Source organism: Petaurus breviceps, unplaced genomic scaffold, assembly GCF_028583685.1.
Source record: "Petaurus breviceps papuanus isolate PSGF00001 unplaced genomic scaffold, PetGlider_PUasm1.0 91133, whole genome shotgun sequence".
Taxonomy (NCBI): domain Eukaryota; kingdom Metazoa; phylum Chordata; class Mammalia; order Diprotodontia; family Petauridae; genus Petaurus; species Petaurus breviceps.
In genome coordinates this window covers 15,293,787-15,313,695 of record NW_027187419.1, presented here as the reverse complement: position 1 = coordinate 15,313,695, position 19,909 = coordinate 15,293,787, and the positions used below count along the sequence as shown (strand labels likewise).

The following is a 19,909-nucleotide window of genomic DNA, read 5'->3' as shown; positions in this document are numbered from 1 at the left end:
TTTCTTAGTGGGACTCTTTTTTTTTTGGATGGGCTAATGGGTTTTGAATGGATATGTGAAAGGGTTTATTATCACTACAAATATAATACAGCATTTGCCAAGTTTTATATTTTGCCTTTTCTAACACAGTATTTCTGTTCTACTCATTTCTTTATCTTTTACAAGCCTTCACCCATTGACAATTTATTACAGAAGCCTTACTTTATTGCAGTTCTTTTGCTAACAATATAGAGCTGTTACCAATTTTTTTATGTGAAGAGACTGTACAGAATAACCATCGGTTTCACCTACTTTTAATATTTTCAAGGATTTGAATTTAAAATAAGCTTTTTTTATTATGGTTACAATTGGATGTAGTCACATAGAAGCTACAGAACTGATATTATTCAACAGTCAGCCTTCAATATGTTCATTACCTCTTGTGTAGAAAACACATTTTAGGTACAGTGGGAAATAGAAATACTTTTAAGTACTGTGTCTACCCTCAAGTAGATTAGTAAATAAACAAGTATACAAATAACTATTTTTTAAAAAGAATATAATGTGTCACTAGAGATGGTGGAGAGGCAGCTAGGTGATGCAGAGGAGAGAGTACTGGGCCTGGCATCAGGAAGACTCAACTTCCTGAGTTTAAACCTGCCCTCAGATTGTTACTAGCTGTCTGACCCTGGACTAGTCACAGCCTTAGTCACTTAACCTCAGTTTCCTCATTTGTAAAATGAGCTGGAGAAGGAAATGGCAAACCACTCCAGTATCTTTGCCAAAACAACAACCAACCAACCAAAAGGGGGTCATGAAGAGTTAGACATGACTGAAAACAATTGAATAACAACAGAGAAGTTCAAACAAAGTGTAATGAGAGCCCAAGGAGGAAGGGATCACATTATTAATTGAGATTACTGTGACAAACATTTTGCAAAAGAAGTAACAATTGAGGTGTGCCTCAAGGCATGAGTAGAATTACAGAAGATATAGTTATGATGTGATAATATTCTAGGTAGAAGGAGGAAGCACAACCAAAATCTAGGAGTTAAAAAAAATAATTCAGTTTGACTTAAATTTAGGTAAGAAATGTGAAAGATTGTAGAAGTAATCTAGAATCAAAATATAGCAGGCCTTGAATTCCAGGAAAAGGAGTTTGAAATTAATTTTGTATACAATGGAGAATCATGAATGGGTTTGGGGTAAGAAGAGTAATATGATCCAAGTTCTGTTTCAAGAAGATTAATCTGGTACTGGTGTTGTTGTTCAGTCGGTTTTAGTTATGTCCAACACTTCATAACCCCATTTGGGGCTTTCTTGGCAAAGATACTGGTATAGTACGCCATTTCCTTCTCCAGCTTATTTTTTTTTTTTTGCCTTTTGGAGGGCAATTGGGGTTAAGTAACTTGCCCAAGGTTACACAGCTAATGTGTGTGTGTGTGTGTGTGTGTGTGTAGGTGTTAAGTGTCTGAGTCCAGAACCTTGGGTTGTCCTGACTCTGGGGCGGGTGCTTTACTCACTGCACCACCTAGCTGCCCCTCCAGCTTATTTTATAGATGAGGAAACTAAGGCAAAGAAGGTGAAGTGACTTGTCCAGGGTCACATAGCTAGTAAGTGTCTGAGACCATATTTGAAGGCAAGAAAATGAGTTTTTCTGACTCCAGGCCTGACACTACCCACAGTAGCACCTAACTGCCTGGAATAACCTAAATAGTAAAATACAATGCAAGGCAAGTGAGGATAAAATTTATTGAAGGGAGACCTGGTCAGCAGTTTCAGATACTGCAGAAAAGTCAAGGAGCATAGGGATTAAGAAAAGTTCATTAGATTTGGTGCCTGGAAGTTATGGGTGACCATGATAGAACATATTCAGTAAAATGGTAGGAATAGGAACTGTACTGCAAATAGGTAAAGAGTGATGTGAAGCACTTCACCTTTCTTGATGGGAGTTCATTTCCCTTCCATTATTTCTTCTTCCTTTCTTTTCTCCATAAATTCTATTTTTTTCTTTCTTTTTTATACCATTCATTTTCCCAAACCAGACAAGAGTACAGATTAACTTGAGTAACATTCTTTTCTGTAATGATGTTCTAAGAAATATTGCTTAATTTCTCCTCATCCTTACTTCTATATCTAGGTTAGTGCCATTCATGAGTTTCTGCATATGTGTTTGTTTGTTTGTATTTTAAATTATTCTATGTCCCTCAGATAAAGTAAGAGCTTCTAGATGAGAAAAAGCTATTTCCTTCTTCTGTTCAGTTTATTTATTAGTACAGGTGTTGATTTTATCTCTTCCAACCAACCACCTTCTTCTTCTTCTCCTCCTCCTCCTCCTTCTTTCTTCTTCTTTCTCTCTCTCTCTCTCTCTCTCTCTCTCTCTCTCTCTTTTTCTTTCTCTTTTTTTTTTTCTTTTTCTTACTTTTTTTTTCTTTTTCTTTCTCTCTCTTTCTCTTTTTCTTTCTCTCTCTCTCTCTCTCTCTCTCTCTCTCTCTCTCTCTCTCTCTCTGTCTTCCTTTGGATTGATTTGTTATTTGAAGCAAATTCTGAGGAGCTATACTTCTAGAAATATTAATTTATGAATAAGGAAGTATGGTGTAATGTAATTTCATAGAATAATAAGATCATTGATTTAGAGAAGCAAGGGATTTCAGAGGTTGTAAAGTTCAACCCTATTATTTTACAGATGAGGAAAATGAGACCAAGATGACTAAAGTGAATTGCCAGAGGTAACAGGTTGCAAATAATTAGCAAAGCCAGACTCTGAACCTAGGTCCTCTGTATCCCAAAGTCATTTGGGTTCAGTCCTTTTCCGTGTCTTTAATTTTGTTATCTCATCATCCAAAGACTAGTGCATCCTGGACCTAAATCCTTCTCTTCCCAGAAGCTAAATCCCAATCTGTACCAGATGTCCTGGGGACCTGAAAATCTTAAGTGAGACATAGGCCAGAAATCTGGAGTGAGCTATAGGCCTGAAAAAATATAATCTCTAATCAAGGTTGTCTTAAGTACCTATTCTCCAACATTTGTAACTCACTGTAGGACACACCCTCCCAATTGAATCCCTCCACCTCTTTGGGAATTGCCCTCAATGTTCCCCTAACATTTCTCTTCAATCTGGCCAAGCTTCCTAACCATGACTGTACCCACAAGGTTTTATCCTTGGCCTTTTTCTCCTCTTCCTCAATACTATTTTGTTTCATCAACCCCCAAGGATTCAATTCTAATATCTATTCAGATAAGTCTTAAATCTACTTATACATTCCTAAACTTTCTCCTGACCTCTGGTCTCATATTTCCAACTGCCTATTAGATATATTGAATTGATGTCCTATAGAAATTCTAAATTTGAAATCCAAATTTTAACTTACCCCACCAAAAAAAATATATCTTCATAACTTCCATATTACACTGAGAGTACAACTATCCTCCCAGTCAACCAGTCTCACAGATTATGTGTCATCCTCTACTTTTCCATAATTCCTCTCCCCCATATCCAATCACTTACCAAATCCTGTCAAATCTACCCTTATTACACCCATATCACTTAATGGGTGTTGCCTAAATCCAAGTGAGTACGCCAAAAGACCTTAACTTAAAAAGGCCAAGGTCTCCCACTGCATCCTGGGTCATCTCCAGTTCTGCTAATCTGTATCTGGCCTCTGTACCCAGATGGCCTCGAGAAGAAAGTGAGACTGGTAACTTTGTACAGCTCCCTCTCACTTAAATCCAATTCACTTTCAAGTCATGGCATCATCTTCCTGATATCACAGTCCTCTCTGAGAACAAAGGACAAGCCATTTCTTTCCTCTGACACTGCCACCACCCTAGTACAGACCCTCATCACCTCAAACCTAGACTATTGTAATGATCTCCTACTTGATCTCCCTTCCTCAAGTCTCTCTTTATGCTAGTCCATCTTCTACACACCTGTCAAATTAATCTTCTAAAAATGCAGGTCATATCACATCATTCCTCTATTCAATTAACACCAGTGACTCCTTTTTACCTCCAGAATCAAATACAAAATCCTCTGGCTTTTGAAGTCCTTCATAATCTGCCCTTTTCCTACAATTCCAGTTTTCTTTTACCTTACTCCCCTCTACATCCCTTACAATCCAGTCACGTTGATCTCTTTGCTGTTCCTTGAACATAACGTTTCATCTCCCGACACCAAACATTTTCACGGACTTTACCTCATACCTGGAATTCTCTCCCCGTTCATCTCCATCTTTTGATTTCTTTAACTTCTTTCAGGTATCTTCTAAAATCCCACCTTCTGTAAGAAGCCTTTCCTGAAATCTCTCTTACTTTTAATGTTTCCCCTCTATTGTTTGTCTGTAAATTTTCCTATATATAATCTTGTTTATACAGAGTTATTTGCATATTGTCTCCTTATTAAAATGTGATGTCAGAGACTGGGTTTCTTTTTTGTTTGTTTTTGTCTTTCTTTGTATCCCCAGTTTCTTAGCAAAGTGTCTGGCACATAATCTGTGCTTAATTAAATATTTGTTTACTTTATTTGACTGTTCTGTGGGAAGAATCTCTGCTACTCCACTCCAACACCGTTGCCTCCAAATTCTCTTTTCCTTTTCTCATTCAGACCTCCACTTTGGGTATGAAAAAAACAAAATCCCTACATCTTCCTCTCTTCTTGAGTCCAGGTCAGACAAGCATGAGTCTGTAGTTCCTAACTTTTCCTCCCATATCCTTACCCAAGTAATTTCACCTACACATTCCTCATTAATAGAAAAAAAAATGATTCCCTTTTGAGGGAACAATAGGTTTCAGTTCACAAAATATTGATTCAATTCTTAATTCTTCCTCTTCTTTCTCCTGACTTTTAACCCCCTTAGATATTGTGTCCCTTACATTATTTTGCTCCTGGATATTCTCCTTTTTCTTATTAGTCTTCAACCAATATGAGATTTTTTAAATTATCTTGCCCCAGATCAGTGGGAACATTGATTTATTTCATTGCTTAGGGTTTTTTTTTCCTTCTTGACAAGAAATGCACCAAATAAAGTAATAAAGTTTACAAGAAAAGAAGGAAAGAAGCACTTCCTCACAGTTAATTTTTACTTTAAAAATAATCATAAGAGTACATTGCTAGCCTAATCCTTATAGCTATACCATGTGGTCCCTGACCATCTCTCCAGGCCTACACTTGGAACTTTGACTGCAAAGATTTCTATTTTGTCTTTATTTAAGTGTCCCTTTAGTAGTGACCTTGTCCCTTACCTTCCCCCATTTAATGCATAGGGAACATTGAATTTGCCTGGTCTCTCTAATGAAGAAAGCAGACTACTGTGACTGGTGAAGAAATCCAGGAGACTAGAATCCATTAAAAAGCCATCTTTTACTAAGTTCTTCTGTGAGAAGTCCAAGACAAGGTAGAGTAGTTATAAACTCAGATTGAATCATTTCCTTTTGCAGTTTTCATGTGCAAAGATTCAACTGGACCAACATGGTATAGTGGAAAGAGGAATTAGACCTATTCTACTCAGTCCTAGCAAACAGAACTAAGATCAGTGGATAGAAATTATAAGGAGAAAGATACAAGTTTGACATAAGGATAAATTTTCTAATAATTAGAACTATACAAAAAAGAAAAAGTTACCTTGAGATATAATGGACTCCTCACTAGAAATATAAAAGCTACAGATCGATGTCGAATTGTTGAGTATGAGTTTGACTATATGTTTCCTGATATCATTTCCAATTCTTAGATACTATGATTTAAAGAGATTCTGGTTGTCTGATTTAAGGATTATTCAGTTGGTTTTTTTCTTTTCCATTCTTTTAGCTTACCATCACTTTATGATATTTCGCTGGTTATCACCATAATGACAAGATGTGAGGTATTTTGTAAACCATTAAAATATGTATCTTGAAAACCTGGATTTACATGAACTGCTGCTTAGTGAAGTGAGCAGAACCAGAACATTGTACACAGAAACGGCATCATTTTGTGATGATTGACCATGATAGATTTTAGCTCTTCTCAGCAATACAGTGATCCAACACAATTCCAAAAGAGGGAATGGATAATGATAGAAAATATTCTATACATCCAGAGAAAAAACTATCAAATAAAAATGCAGATGAAAGCATACTATTTTTACATTGTTTTTTTCATGTTTTTTTTTCCATTTTGTTCTGTTTCTTCTTTCACATGTTTAACATGATTGTACATGTATAACCTATAATCTATATGAGATTACTTGCCATCTTGGGGAGGGAGGGAGAAAAATTTGAAACTCAAAATCTTATAAAAATGAATGTTGAAAACCATCTTTACAAGTAATTGGAAAAAACAAAATACTATTTACGAAAAAACTATTTATCTTGAACTCTCTATAATTTGTCAAGGTTTTAGTTTCCTTGCTAATAAAAAGTTGTAATTTTAAGCCTGAGTTAATAATTATCAGAAAAGTATATTATAATAAAATATAGTGAATATTAAACTGTATTTTATTCAGAAAACAAATAAGAAAAGTTAATTATCTTATAATGGCTTAAAAAGAAAGCAGTGCTATTAAAATCATCATTATTAACTAAGTATTGAGATTTTCACTGAAGAAATAATCAACTACAGAAAACAGGAATGTATAATGTTAATATCTGATATATTCATTATAAACCAAATTACTAAAATTCCTCACATATATTTATTTCCTGTTTTTCATAAGCAAGATAGTAAAAATTATCCCTGAGATTTCTTTACTTTTCTCATGTTAAGTATTTCTGCTTTCAATATTCTGAAGCATTTCTGAAGTCCCCATTAGAATCTAGGAGTTATTCTAAGCATAGTAGATATGGAGAGTGAAAAGCCCCTCAAGTGCTGTTCTCCCACTCTTCCTAACTTTATAACAAAACATTGCTATTAGCATGGGAAATAACCTTCTGGTCTTTGGAAGTTAGACTGTAGTCTGTAGTTAGAAATAGTTGTCTAGAAAGAACACATTAGAAAGTCAGGAATAACATCTAAAATACCCATGAAAGCACTTTATCTTGCATTGTTGGAGACTTCCTGATGGATATCTACTTTTTATAAATCATTTTAATTCACACAAAATGATGCTATTATCCCCATTTGAGTAAATTGAGGCAAAGGTTACCTAATTTGTCATGGATTATGCAACAAGTAATGATCTGGGGAAAAATTTGAACCCAAGTTTTCCTGACTCCATTTTCAGGACTCTAGTTCTTATTCTACACAGTCTCTTCAGACAAAGAACTCCAATTTTTTTTCAGCCAGTGATGGATATGTTTTTCACATATTTCTAAAGTAAAAATATGTATTTCTCTATTGTTTATAAAATTTTGCCCATTGACTTTATAAGTTTTCAACTTGTTTTTGCTGATTTAGTAACTTTTAATAGAATCATCTTCAATTTTTAAAGTGATTTCAAATCAAAGAATGTGTTCTAGTTGTGTGCATTTTAGTATTTTGCATTTATATGACTTATATAATTCTATGTCCACAGAATTATTTAGGTGTACAGAAATATGTTATTCTTAACAATGTACCATTATTAGCATTATGCTAATGTAGCATAATAAGGTTTATTAATATAATGGTAACATAGCATTATTAGCTACATGTAGCATTATGCTAAAAAGCTTAATATTCCATAAGATACTCGGTAAATATAAGAAAAGTTAGTTTTCTCTTAAATCCTTATATTTTCACAGATTGTCAGTGTTGGAAAACATGTGAAAGGATACCATTATATCATTGCAAACTTGGTAAGTACTCTCTATTTACTACTTTTAGCAAAAGCTAACAAATCAAATTTTTTTAAATCTTTTTAGGCATACCTGAAAATAATGCTAAAGAAAATATTTTTGTGTAGAAGTTTTTATGCAAAAGGTATAATTGGCATTTCATTTAGAATATTGTTGTAATAGTAATAATAGAATATTGAATAAAGAATCATAGCACGTATGTGTATGTATTTGCCTGAAATGTGTCATGATGAAATTTAAAAACAATGATCACAGGGGGCAGCTAGGTGGTGCAGTGAATAGAGCACCGGCCCAGGAGTCAGGAGGACCTGAGTTCAAATTCGACCTCAGATACAACACACACTAGCTGTGTGACTTTGGGCAAGTCACTTAACCCAATTGCCCTCCAAAAAGCAAAAAACAAGCAAACAACAAAAAAAATCAGTGATCATAGTATTCATTTCATTAAGGGTATCAGTTATCAAAATAGCTAATGGACTTAATTCTAAATGATAGCTCATGACTTTCAATTAAGATTTATGAAATACAAAATAGTCCTGATATAGGATAGAGGAGAGAGCAACATTTTATAATTTCTGGTCTTATACTTTAAGGAAGTACTTTATGTAGACCTACCAAAAAAACAAAATTTAAGAGAAATTGTTTAGTGTTCAATTAAAACATAAATATTTGCTCAGTGTGTAAATAAGGAAAGACATTACTTATTCTGAAATCTTCCATTGTTTGTTTAAAGGTATTTACTATATACTTAGAAGATTTTGAAATTTTTTCCTCGTTAAATTTCCATTGTAAGAAAATGTTGCATATAACAAATAACAGATTTACACTTAATGACATATAGTCAAACTTTCTAAATCAATTTAACCTAAACAGGTCTGGTCTCACCTTCTTCTCTTTGTTTCTTCTCCCTCCCCAGATATTTGTTCAGTAGTATCTTGAGGGTAGACATTGTTTCATTCTTTATACTTGTTTCAGCTTGATGTCTAGTATATAGTAGATGTTTAATAAACACTCGTTGATTAATTAATCCCCCAAAGGGATGGTAAACCTTTGCATATAGACATCAAACAGATAATTTGATCAATTATGTATAGTAAATAATGGTAGTAGAGACAGAGGCAGAATTGTACTGTGAATGAAATACTGGCAGGAAAACCTGAGTACAAATCACACCTCTGACACTATCTGTGTGTGACAGTGGGCAAGTAATTCCTCCTCATTGAGCCTTATTTTGATCTGTATATGAGGTGAATGAGTCAGTTAAATAAATCAATCATTCCACCCTACTAAGATACCTATGATACTCTCTGATCACACTAATATGAAACCTATGATAACTAAGATAATAAGATGCAACATCTACAATACCTTAACAGATGAGAACATCTTTATTGAAGCAATCAGGCAAAGGTGTTGAAGTGGATCTGGAAAGCCTTTGATCAGTTTAGAAGTCTTCAAAAGTTATTTGATGAATTAGAGTGACTTTGCACAGATTTTGTTCTTGAGTTGCATCGGTCACGTCCAACTTTTTGTGACCCTATTTGGGGTTTTCTTGGCAGAGATTGGAACAGTTTGCTATTTCCTTCTCCAACTCATGAGGAAATTGAGGAAAACAGGGTTAAGTGAGTTGCCCAGCATCACACAGCTAATAAGTGTCTGAGGTCAAATTTGAACTTAGGTCTTCCCAACTCCAGGCCCAGAGCTCTATCCACTGAGTCATCTAGCTTCCCTTTGCACAGATAGTATATTCCAATAGGTTGAGGAGAATGAATCAAATCCTTTGAGGATTGTTTCAAACCAGCAAGCTAGTTTATATGTGAGCATTTAAGTATCTGGAAGCTCAGTGGTAGATGCCTTTCACTAAAGCCCTTGAAAAAAAAATTGCTTGGGCATGAGAGGAGAGTACTTTGGCCTCTTCCTCCACACTATTTTACAAGGCGAAGACTTTGTAAACTTCAGAGGATAGAGTACTTTGTGCTTTATCATTAGCAACCTAGCAGTGTTTTTGGATCTGCTATGACTGGCAACAAGGTTTGAATGATGAGTGGGGAAAAACTAGACATATTGAAGAAAGAAAGAGTGAAGACTACATAAGAATCCCAGCAGAAAAGCTGTACCATGGCTGAGGGGAGCTTCTTAAGTAATCCACAAAGGGAAGAAAGTGACTTCCAGAAACTAAGAGTTGTGAGCTACTCCTTGACCACATGTGTTCTCTAAACTTGATCCCACCCTTCCCTGGACTATTTATGTACCTATGGGAGAGTTTGTGTTAGACTTGAGGTAGATTGAACCAACTGTCATAATTATACCACTTTAGGAAACACTCCTTTCTAAAGGCTAATTAAGTCTAGGTGGCTAATTGATACCAAATTATAATCATGACAAAGAACACACTAAGTGATAACCATAAGCTTCAATACTAAAAAACAAAAAAATAACTCCTCAGAGTGCTCTAGAAGCCTGAGAAGACAAGTAGCCAACCACAATCTGGGGTCTTAACTTGCCAGTGCAAGCAGAAGTTCAGCCAATTATTGCTAAGACATGTATTACATTTAAAATAGGGACAATGGTACCTTTAGTACCTACTTTACAGAGCTGTGGTAAGGGTCAAATAAGCTAATGTAAAGAGCTATGTAAATGTACATGAAATGCTCACTTCCAAGTACCTCTCATTTCCAAAAAAAAACTTATACAGATAGTTCTCACCTTATATAAATTTGCATTACACAAATTCATCTTTACATAAAGAATTATTTTTAAAAATCCACATTTCAAAAAACAGCAACAAATCTATGCTAACTTTACTGTACAGCATGTTACTGTACACTCTCTCCTTCTGCTACACAGCTGGGTGCTTTTCAGCCTCTCACCCACCCCACTACAAAAAAACCCTAAAAATAAAAACCCTCCAAAAGAAAACAAAAGGACAGATGCAGAGAGACCATCAGTGCTTTCCTGGCTGTCCCCAGATTAAAGACTTGGTTTGAGACCTCTGCCTGTGAGAAAATAGACCTTTGCCCCACTCTACCCACCTACCGATTTCTGTCTTTCATCAGTCTGCTTTGGGGGGGGGGGGGGTGCTATAACAACAATGCAATATTTATAATGCCCACAGTAGTTATGAATATGCTGGTGTAGTTGTGAATCACAAACATAACAGGCTCTCCACATGGAGGACAGAGCCAAAGCATTTATTCATATACCAGAAAGCCAAGTCCCAAAACCAGGTCAAAGTCATTACAGTAACCACAAAGTTGGTACACATAGTTAATGCAGTGAAGACCCACATTCCCAAGCCTTCAAAACAAAACAGGTTCCCTCAGGCAAAGATCCTCCTCTCCTCACTCACTCCCTCAAGCAAGGATCCTCCTCTCCTCACTCATGGTAGCTGCTCAGCCTCCATGCTGCTTGCTCCCAGCAGTTCTTTTTCCCAGCAGTCCTCAGCAGAAGTTCTGGCTGGCTATCAAAAGAAGTTCTGCCACCACAAGTTCTGTTCTCCAAATTTCTTCTCTCTCCAGCCTGGGCCTCTCCTTATAAATGGTATTAGCTCCTCCCTGCCCAACCCCTTCCTATTATGTCAGCAAGTCCATCCCATTGTGGGATTCACAAGTTCTGGGTCTCAATACTTGAGACAATTATGAACTTGAAACTAAGTGCTAAGTACCTGTTAGCTTTCCCAATATGAGGGACATGGAAGACCTTCAAATCTCATTACCATTATAGGTACCACTTGTCTGTCCCAGCTCCTATGAATCACCCTTCCTCTCCTGTCTTGTCCAATGTGGTTGGCCCCAGTGCTGCATGTTTCTTCTCTTGCTCTTGCTTTTCTGTCCCTAGTCTCCATCTGTCCTGGAACCATATGCTGGTCCCCTCCCTGCATAGTCACTTGGGTCTTTTCCTGATTGCTTCCCTTCCTACCTCCCTCCTTTCCTTCCCCATGTCCACAAGCACATTCACATTATGTAAAAATTGCTTTACACAGTGGTCCAAGTATTTAAAGTAAGAACTGTACAACCAATGAATCTGTGATGTCATAGACTTGGATAAGTCCTCCAATGATCTAGAAAGCAACTCATCTATGCTTTCTTATTCACTGTGACTCTTATTCATTTCCACCCATAATTTCAGTTCAGGAAGAAATCCTGCTTTGACCTCCATTTTTTTTATTTTCTTGATAGCAATGTAGTATGCAGGTTACCATTATCTAGCTCCTAGAAAACTAGATTTATTATTTCTTCTACTTGCAAACTAACATCTAACCAAAGTAACAGAAGAAATTTATTTGTTTGTTGTTCAGTCTTTTCAGTTGTGTCTGACTCTGTGACCCCATTTGAGATTTTCTTGGCAGAGATACTGAAGTGGTTTACCATTTCCTTGTCCAGCTCATTTCATAGATGATGGAACTGAAGCAAACAGGGTTTAGTGACTTGCCCAAGGTCACACAGCTAGTAAATGTCTGAGGCCAGATTTCAACTCAGGTCTTCCTGACTCAAGGCACATAGCTCTATCCACTGAGCCACCTAGCTGTCCCTATCATGGGAGACATAGTATTTTGTTTTCTGTATCTAAGTTTTTTGGCATTTTTGTATCCCATGGAATTTTCACAAGACACATAAAAACTAAAAGTTTATCTATTTCATTGCTTTTCCTACATGTTGGCATGTTTGATAAGAATTAAGGAGTCAGTTTTACAGAGGCTGGAGTAAGATGTTGAATTTCCAACTTTTCAAAGGCATTTTATCACTCTACAGCAGCAAATGCTACCAGACATTTCCCTTACCATAAAATATGTAAGTGTTCTCTGGCCTCTAGTAACAAGCATAAGTTAGGAATAAACTAGGGACATATGCATATGTTTTTCTTTAGATATTAGTACTTTCTCCATTTTATTTTGTAAGAGAGAATTTTCTTTGCGCAACCATGTCCTCACTATCAGTATTTCCAAGGTGAAAGATAGCACAATCACTGAAGTAAGACTCAGAAGATCTAGATTAGATTTTAACTTTGTCACTTACTTTCCTTTCTCAGTGACAGCATCTCCATATTCAGTTAACTCATCTACAAAATGGGCATAACAATATCTGGTTTTTTTTGCTACCTAACTTTCTTGTTATTATGAAGAATAGTGAAATGATACATGTGGGACTATTTGTGATGCTTCAAGAAAAATATATAAAGCCATACACAGCTAGTGTCTGAGGTCAAATTTGAACTCAGGTCTTCCTGTCTCCAGGTCCAAAGCTCTATTTAGTGTACTACCTAGATGCCCTCTAGCAGCTCATACCTAAGGACACGTTATTCAAAGAAAATTTTCAAAAAAATGTTAAGGGGACAAAAACATAAATAAAGTTGACTTTCTCCATCAATCCTATCATGACTCTTCATGGTTATCTCTGTCAGTTTTCCTTTTATTTAAGATTTAGCTAATATGTGAACCTAGGAAGTACCAGAAAGGTAATGTCTGAATCAGAGTAACATGGTAGTATAGTGGATAGAGTGTCAGGCCTGGAGTCAGGGAAGACCTGAATTGAAATTTGGCCTCAGACTCTTACTAGCTATATGACCTAAATGACAAGTCATTTAACCTATTTGCCTCAGTTTCTACATCTATAAAATGAGCTAGAGAAAGAAATGGCAAAAAAACTCAAGTATCTCTGCCAAGAATACCCCAAATGGGATCACAAAGAGTCAAACACAATTAAACAACAAAAATGTCTGAATCCGATTGTAAAAAGAGCACTATAGTCATCAGGATCTTAGGGGTCCAAAAGTTCAAAATATAGCCTCTTTCCCAAAATGAAATATCTTAAAAGGCAGAAGATACTTCATGGTATGATGGCAATAACTTACATAAATGTTTACCAAGGTCATAACCATACAAAAGAAAATTTCAAAAATGATATATTCATAACTCTTAAAATTTTTCAAAGTATTTAACCTGTTATACAAGTTAATCTTTATAATAATTCAATAGGGCAGAGATTCTTATTATTATACCCATTTTACAGATAACAAAATTGGGGCTCAAAGATATGAAATGACTTGCCTAGGATCACACAACTAGTAAGGGTCAGACCTTTTTAATGTCAAAATTAGATGTTCCATAAAAGCTCAGGAAATCTTACAGATCTTGGACTTTACATGACAGGCTGTCTCCATTAGGTTTGAGAGCAGGTGATTGTTTAGGAAGTAGCAGTTATACAATGCCCTGCTCTTTCTGTACCCTAGAATATGTTTTTATGTCCTTAACATCTCTTTGAAGATTTTCTCTCAATACACTTTCCTTAGGTATAAAATGTTATTGGGCATCTAGGTGGTACACTGGATAGAGGACTGGACCTGGAGGTCCAACAATTACTATATAGGTACAAACTATAAAAGATGACATTTGAATCAAAAGCCTTTTAAAGCCCCAAATCTTTGACCATTTCGTCTTGACCAGATATTTACAGGTTTTGTATTTATAAATTTTCAATCACATACCACCCAGTCATCCACTCTTAGCATTTTGCCATTTCATTGCCCCTTAAAAATAACACCCCCCTCCCCCATCAGACCTCTGGAGAACATTTCTCTTCTGTACCTCCTGAAAGTTAATCCATTCGTTTTTGGAACTCTGCCCTGAGACTGAGCTTTCTTGATTGATGAGTAAAATGAGTGAGTAAATACTCACCTAACTCACTTTATCTAGTTGCCCCAGAATAGATGATGTTTCATATCCCATTTACACATCTAACCCTAAGCATTTTGCCATCTGCCTTCTGTGAATAAATGCCAGCTTCCCCCACCTCAGACAGAAACAAACACTTTATACTACTCATGGAACAGTAATCAATACTACTATAGCAGGGAATTGATTAGGAGCCCTGATCAAATGAGTCTCCTCCTCATCCCCATTTCTCCTACACACACATACCCCAACATTCTTAATCAAATTGTAGAATGTTAGGGGCAGATAACAACAGACTGTGAGAAGACAGGATTGGGTCCATTCAGATTTTGAAGTGGTCCATTTGCACTCTGTAAATCATTTGCCACTTTGCAACTGTGGCCAACGTATGGAAGTGTTTATATTTCTTTTCTCCTTTAGAGAGTGTGAGAAGTTCCTTAATTAACTGAAAAGGGAGATAAGATTCTGTGATATGCCTCAGCAAGCCAAAATTCTGACTACTGAAGCTTAAGCTGTGTCTCTACAGAGACCTGGAACTCTGATAAGAATAAGCAAATCTCAGTCAGACTTCTTGCAGATGCTAACATACAGGCTTGTGGAGATCTGGCATAGTAAGTCAGAAGAAGGAGGTTTGCAGATGTCAGTTTTTGGAAAAGGAAGAAAGAAAGCCACCTCAAGGACAAGAAATGAAAGATCTAGTGTCAAAGGAAGAGGCAAATGGGAAGAGGGGGTAATTATTTCTTACCAAGGAATCAACTGACTTCAAATTATAGATTTGGTAAAACAAGGCAACACTTAGATGTGTATGGATATGTTTCTTCTTAACAAAAAATAAATTCTATTGTTCATAGCTGTGGAGGATGCATGTGTCATCAGTCCAGAGAAAAGTTACAGGAGAAAAAATGTAATGCAAGTGAATGAGATACAGGGAAATATGAAGCTTGAGAAGTTTAGGAGGTAAATTCATCTGTCCTCTTCAGAAAGCTGGAAGAATAGGAAAATAGTGTCTCTGAAACTGTAGAAATTTTACTAAGATGTTGTCAGGTTTTTTCATCTTGCTTTCCTTTGTTTTAGAAAACAATTTAGGTGGAACAATTTTAATCTGATAACTCCTTGTTATAAGACTGCTATGGATAAAAGCATGGCCCTTATAAATGAACTATTTTTTATAATGTGCTTAATATCTTTGGGATATTAAAAACCTGAGTGAGGGGGAAAGAGCCAAAATAGGCATCAATACTGACTTGAGCTGTTCTCTAGAAAGTTTTGATTATAGGATGTTGCATTTGAAGAGATGTAGAGTTATATGCCATTGTGTAATAGAGAGCTATTTTAGTATTAAGGGTTAAAAGTAAGGGAATTGCTAGAAAATCTATCTTAAGTTCCTCTTGTCTATCCTATTCTGCCCCTAGACAAATGTAACCATATTAAGATCTGTCTTTTCTAATGCCCTATTCCAATTCTCTCCAGTATATTTTTGACACTTAATTATAGTATACCTTGTACTCTTCTTCCATTTTTACATATGTTAACTATAACTAGCACCTTTTGATCCCAAGATAGGTGGCATAAAATATGCCCTCAAGGAAAAATCAGTTAAGAGGGAGGCACACCTCTCTATTACTTTCCATAGCTTTCTGGGCCTGTGCACACCAATCTCTAGTACCTAGAGACTGCTACTATGGAGGTCCCACAATGTCACTCCCTTGCTCAATGAAGTCCATTAACTTCCTTTTGTGTTCAGAGTCAGACATATAGTTGCCATTTAAAGCTCTTCATAACCTTCATGATATCTCCAGTCTTCTTACACTTAACTCCTCTGACATGCACACTTCGATTCAGCTACATTGTCCTTCTTCCATTTCCTCTAACATGGCATTCCATTTTCTCTCTCCAAGCTGTTGTATTGGCTCTTTTCTGTGCTTGAAATACTCTGACCCTTTGCCTCTGTATTAGCATATTTGACTTCAAGATTTAACTCAAATGCTATCTTCTTTAGAAAAACTTTTCACCCAGCTGCTAATGTCTTCCTTTTCAGTTGACCTTCCATCTATTCTGTATATATGGTGTACAAACCTAGTACTTATTTTCTTTCTGTTAAAATGTGAACTCCTTGAAAACAGGGATTATTTGTTGTTGTGGTCTACTTAACATAGATCCTGGCACATAGCAAGTATTTAATAAATTTGTTGACTAACTCACTGATTAGAGCATCCTTGAAAGGAAAATGGGAGTAGGCACAGGGAGGCAAGGTACCTGTATTGTACTTGTCAGGAGGACACAATTCTTCTGCTAGCTTTCTATATTAACTAATCATTTGTGCTAACCACGTGCTAAGTTCAATTATTTCTGTCTATGGAGAACTACAAAGTGCTATCAGTACTAGCTCTTTAAATTTTAGCATCCGAGACAAAATTCTGTTTATTCTTCTCTCCTATTTCTTTTATTTCTCCTCTAATAAGAAGGTAAGCTCCTTTGAGACTAAACAATGTCTCAATTTCTATTCTATACTCAGTAGCCTTTGCTACTTAAAAAGCACTTTGCAAATAGTTTGAGCTGAATTGAGTTGAAGTGAATTGAATTCATAATCTTCATAATCTTGCATTTGAATCTAAATGTCAATTTCCTTAGAATGAACTGGATTAGATTTTTCATACTTATTTTTACCACTGCTTGCATTAAACATCTCCTTAGATATTGATATTGACTGTTAAAGCTAACAGCCATGAAGCTTAGAAGAACTTTTAAGTGTCAAATTGATTTTTTTAGGGATTCAAGGATATTTCTCTTGAGAGGTTTATGCACGGAGGAGCCAATGTGACAGGATTCCAGTTAGTAGATTTTAATACACCCATGGTGACCAAGCTCATGCAGCGCTGGAAAAAACTAGATCAAAGAGAGTACCCAGGATCAGAAACACCTCCCAAGGTATGGGCTTTTAGTATTTATACTGTTGATGCATTTTCTGTTTATAACAAAAATAACTGAATACAATTGGACTGGTAATACTTCAAATATCCTTTTTTTCTGATAACTCCATGCACTGAAGATAAATAATATTTTGCTACCTAAATGGCATTATATAATACGCTGATTTCTAAATTTAAGCTTATAATACTCTATTAGAAATTTGACTCAGGATTCCTGGGCGGTCAAGAAAACTGAGTTCTCATACTGGTTCTATCATTTCACCTCTCTAGGCATCACTTTCCTCATCTATAAAATTAGGGAATTAGAGTAGATAATAGTGTCAGTAATAAAAATTGCTTGTTTTATGGAGTGATTTAAGGTTTACAAAGCACTTTACATGTATTATCCCATTTGATCCACACAACAACTCCATGATGAATGTGACATAGGTATTATTATGCCAAAGAAAAATTAAATTCTTGGCCATGGATTTAACTTCTGAGCTGTGATTATCCCTAGGGTGTCTCATTCCTCTTGATTTGCAACACTCTAATACTCAATAGTTTACCATCAAAATTATTTGCTCTGAAAATAAATACTTCCTTTTACCGATCTAATAGTTGCACAATTGGGTGTGATTTGTGCTCTTCAAGTTGTTTTCAGTTAAATAATTTCAGTGCTAAAATCTTCAATGAATTTTCTCTTCTCAAAAAACCCATCTTCTTATTGTGCAATTTATTTACAAGTAACAGAAAATAAAATTGAGAAGTCAGTAGAAATATGATACACAAAAAGACTATCATGCCTCAGTTTATGTATCTAATTTACAGGAATAATTTGGGTGCTTTATTTTTAAGACATATCATTCAGGTTTTATACCAATTTATATCCAGTGGGTTGAAGAATTGCCAATCATGAGCATCAATTCCTTCCTGAAAAATGTTATGACCTGATTCAAATTCTCCAGAAAAGAAATAACTGGGGAAATACAACAGCTGTCTTCAAATATTAGAAGTGCTGTCTTGTGGAATAGTTATCTGACTTGTTATATGTAGTTCAAGAGGACAAAACTTGTACCAATGGGAAAAAGTTACAGGGAAGGAAGTTTTTACTCAACATAAGAGCAGCACTTAAACCCAGGGCCCCCAAACTCTGTGATTATATAGATCAGTTCCAATCTCAGGGGCAGACCACAAATTTCACTCTGACTCACTTTTCATCCACCCAGAATTTAGTCTGGGGATATTTCCAAATATAGCTCATAACTAGGTCTCTGAATATGTAGGTAAGAATTTCTCCTTTTCCTACCCCATCCCCAGATTCTACAAGCACTAAATGTAACAATATGTTTATCAGGCACAGGATAGATTTTATGTAAACATACACAAAAGAGTCCATAAACAAATGCAGAAAACTTTTTACAGAATCAAAATAACCCATAAGCAATTGATAACCACCTCAAACCCTCCAAAATGGCAAAAATAAAATTATTAAAACCAATGAAATTCAGTGTTGATGGGCTCATGGAAAAATAATCCCTTTATTCAGTGTTAGTTGAATTGCAAATCTGAGGGAAACTGGGAGCAATCTGATAACACACAGTAAAATTACCAAAAAATATCATAACTTTGACCCAATAATGCTGCTGATGGTGAGATTATTTTAGAAAAAATAAAGCAAGGAAAAAGCTCTAGATATTTAATTTTTTCACAGAAAAATATTATATTCAATTGCAAAAACACTGAAAGCAATCTACATGCCCCCAAATAGGGAGATAATTAAATAACTTATGGTATATCAATGAAACCATGTAATGAAATATAATTAAGACAAAAAGTATAAGAAATACAAAAATATCTAAAAAGGTACTTTTAAAATAATATAACTTTAAAAAATCAAAGAATGGAGCATTGGGGTGGCTAGGTGGCACAGTGAATAAAGCACTGGCCCTGGAGTCAGGAGGACCTGAGTTCAAATTTGGCCTCAGACACTTAACACAAAAACTAGTCATGTGACCTTGAGCAAGTCACTTAACCCTAATTGCCCTCCAAAAAGCAAAGAAAACAAAAAAAAAAGGAATGAAGCATCCACTAAGTATGTTTATATAAGGAAAAGTGAATAAGAATGAATAGATAAGCAAGCCATATGAGAATTTGCATGGAGTGACTAAAAAAGTAATATGATACTCTATGTATCAAAATGATTAATTTAACAACTACTGATAGTTATATTCATGTTCAATGCAGTTTTCTAACAAAACACTGATTTATTTTAAAAGAGAGAAGAGTTATATGAAAATATTTTGTAACCACGAACATAAGTTATTATCATCATTGTTGTCATTAAAACCTCCTTTTCAAAAGGAAAAAAAAATTTTTAAATATAATTTTCCATAATGACTGCTCTTTGGGTTTGATGATTCATTTAATTCTAAATCCATATTTCTGTACTATTATCTAACCCACATCTCTCCATCTTGTCCACAAAAATAGTTTGAGAGAATTTGGCAATGCTTTACTAAAATCTAGTTAAACTCTATTTACAAATTCTCCCTGGTATATAACTAGGAACATTGTCAAATTGTCACATACACACACA

General features: G+C 35.5%; 1 protein-coding gene across 7 annotated transcripts in view; it reads left to right on the top strand.

Moving 5' to 3' along the window:
* Positions 1-19,909, top strand: part of GRIA4 (glutamate ionotropic receptor AMPA type subunit 4) — a 484,847-nt gene that overhangs the window by 355,674 nt on the left and 109,264 nt on the right. For all 7 annotated transcript variants that reach the window (XM_069079653.1, XM_069079654.1, XM_069079659.1 and 4 more), the window contains 2 exons: positions 7,678-7,731; positions 17,171-17,329. In XM_069079653.1, coding sequence (XP_068935754.1) covers positions 7,678-7,731; positions 17,171-17,329 — 213 coding nt within the window. The remainder of the gene's footprint in view (positions 1-7,677; positions 7,732-17,170; positions 17,330-19,909) is intronic.